The 2500-nt window shown below is 43.5% G+C and overlaps 2 protein-coding genes across 2 annotated transcripts in view; both read right to left on the reverse strand.

The window, feature by feature from the left end:
* The window catches only part of LOC138864118 (uncharacterized), a 2346-nt gene extending 1431 nt beyond the window's left edge, over positions 1–915 (reverse strand). Inside the window, exon 1 of the mRNA XM_070130160.1 lies at positions 1–915. This exon is cut by the window's left edge and continues 30 nt beyond it. Within this exon, the coding sequence (XP_069986261.1) occupies positions 1–915 (915 nt within the window).
* A 3-nt stretch (positions 916–918) lies between these two features.
* Positions 919–1719, reverse strand: LOC138864119 (uncharacterized). The gene has a single exon (XM_070130162.1). It carries the CDS (start codon positions 1717–1719, stop codon positions 919–921), a length of 801 nt encoding a protein of 266 aa, XP_069986263.1.
* Between the last annotated feature and the right edge of the window lie 781 nt (positions 1720–2500).

The following is a 2500-nucleotide window of genomic DNA, read 5'->3' on the forward strand; positions in this document are numbered from 1 at the left end:
TGGCAACTTCTGCCAGTTCGAGAAACGAGAGGCAAACTCCTCAATGAATGACATTACTGTTGTCACTGTCTCACATACCATGACAGATACCTTTACTTCTACGTCCTCTTCCAGTGATCTATGTTTAACATCTGGAACTTGCGGCCAGCTGGATTCAGATTCATGAAGAAATCTTGGTCCTCTAATCCACATTTCAGACCTTAAAAAAGTATCAACATCAAGATCTCTAGATGCAAGGTCAGTAGGATTACTGTTTGTGTCTACATATCTCCAAGCACTTGCTGAAGACAGTTCTCGGATTAGGTTCACTCGATTTGCGACAAAGGTGTGGTAACGAGCCTTCTGATTGAATAAGTACTTAAGCATTGGGGTGCTGTCTGTCCAAAAGACTGAATCTTCCAATTTCAACCCCAGTTCCTTTCGTAATTTACAGTCCATTCGAGCTGCAACGGTGGCAGCCGTCAGTTCTAGCCTTGGAATAGTTGTCGGTTTCAGAGGAGCAACTTTTGCTCGTGACATAACCAAAGTGCAGTATACCCTTTCCGAGGCATTTACCATCTTTAAGTAGGAGTCTGTGCCATAACCAGACTGACTTGCATCTGCAAAATGATGGAGTTGATAAGAAATGACAGAACCAAAGGAAATGGGTACTAGGCTTCGTGGCACCTTAAATCTTGACAACTTTGGTAACTGTTCCAACCATTTCCTCCAACGAGCAGCTTCCTTATCACCCATATTTTCATCCCAGCCTAACTGCATCTGACACATGTCTTGAAGAATCATTTTTGCTGGTAATGTCAAGGACGCCACCATGCCAAGTGGGTCATATATAGGTGCTGCGATAGATAAAACTCCTCGGCGTGTTACTGGTTTGTCACCAAGGCAGATTTTGAAGGTGAAGCAATCTTCGGCCATCGATCAGTGTACACTCAAGGTCCTTTCAGCTGGGAGATCATCCTTACTGAGGTCTAGAGAAGTAACCGTCGCATCCTTCTCCGATTCAGGAATCTTCTTGAGCACGTCCTTGTTATTGGCTGTCCATTGGTTCAGACGCCAACCACCTGCATTACAGAGAGCAATGAGATCTTTGATGATTTTTATCAGTCTCTCTTTGTCATCATGGGCCAGCAGAAAATTATCAACATGAAAACTTTGTATTATGGCAGTGACAGCTTGTTCATCAAAAACCTCACCGTGGTCCTCAGCAGTCTTCCTTAAGGCATAATTTACACAGCTAGGAGAGGATCTAGCACCAAAAACATGAACATTCATTCGGTAATCACTTACAGGCTTATTGATATCACCATCTGGCCACCATAAAAAACGAAACACATCACGATCCTCTAGGGGAACCTTAACCTGACAAAACATCTCCTCGATGTCCGCTGTGACTGCATAGTGGCCATGCCTGAACCGCATGAGTACCCCTATTAGAGGATTTGTGAGGTCTGGCCCTTGAAGAAGATGGTCATTAAGGGAAGTGCATTTGAATTTAGCTTTAAGGTCATAGCCGACACGTACCTTCAGCTTAGTGGGATGACGCACAGCATCATGTGGCATGTACCATATTCTACCATCATTTCGTTCTAATCCTGATGGAGGTACTATTTCAGCATACTGTTTACTTATATTCTTTTCCATTTGAGTGATGTATGTCTCCTTGAAAGTCTTGTCAGATTCCAGCTTCCTTTTGAGGCTTTTCATTCTACGTACAGCCATTTCATGATTGTTTGGAAGTGGACTACTGTTCCTGAAGGGAAGTTTGATTACATATTTACCTGATTCTTGATGGATGGACTGTGAGACCTTATCGGAGAATAACTTATTTTCCAGCGAATCTTCACGTTGGGAATGAACTTCCTTTTCCCAAAAGTCAGAATTGAAGTGCTCTCATAAGCACTCGCCAAGATCTTGTGTTGGGGAAATATGATATGCCGGGGCAGGCAAAGGATTCCTGGGGCCAGTTGGTCCAAAGACAACCCAGCCAAATCTGATAAGATAGGCTGAGGGTTCGTCGTCAGTCCCATGTCTCTGGTCAAGTATGTGACTTTTCAAAATGCTATGAGTCCAATTATAAGTTCCACCTCTTGATTGTCGCCAGGCAATCTTTGTAGATCCACATCATTCAGATGAAGCCATTTTTTAGTCCAGTTCACAGGCATCATGCTGTCAGTAGTTATGCTGAGTTTGTCTGTAATGTACACTTCATTTACGGTATTGTTATCTCCACCGCCTATGCTGCTCAACATAAGTGGTACACGTTCGTTGCACATGAATATTCTATTTTCAGTTTTCATTGCTTGCCTCACTGGTAGGCCTTGGATTCCCAAACGTTGTATTAAGCTTCGAGCAGCCAGAGTTGGTGCAGCACCACCATCTATGAAAGCATAAGTGGAGACGCTGTTATTCACTCGGACAGGCAGGATCTTCAGCATAATCCTCCCATCAGGCTCACAATCAAGAATATTAGCACAGGGTAGAGCATCTGTTGATGGAGAAT

Source organism: Penaeus vannamei, chromosome 15, assembly GCF_042767895.1.
Source record: "Penaeus vannamei isolate JL-2024 chromosome 15, ASM4276789v1, whole genome shotgun sequence".
Lineage (NCBI taxonomy): Eukaryota > Metazoa > Arthropoda > Malacostraca > Decapoda > Penaeidae > Penaeus > Penaeus vannamei.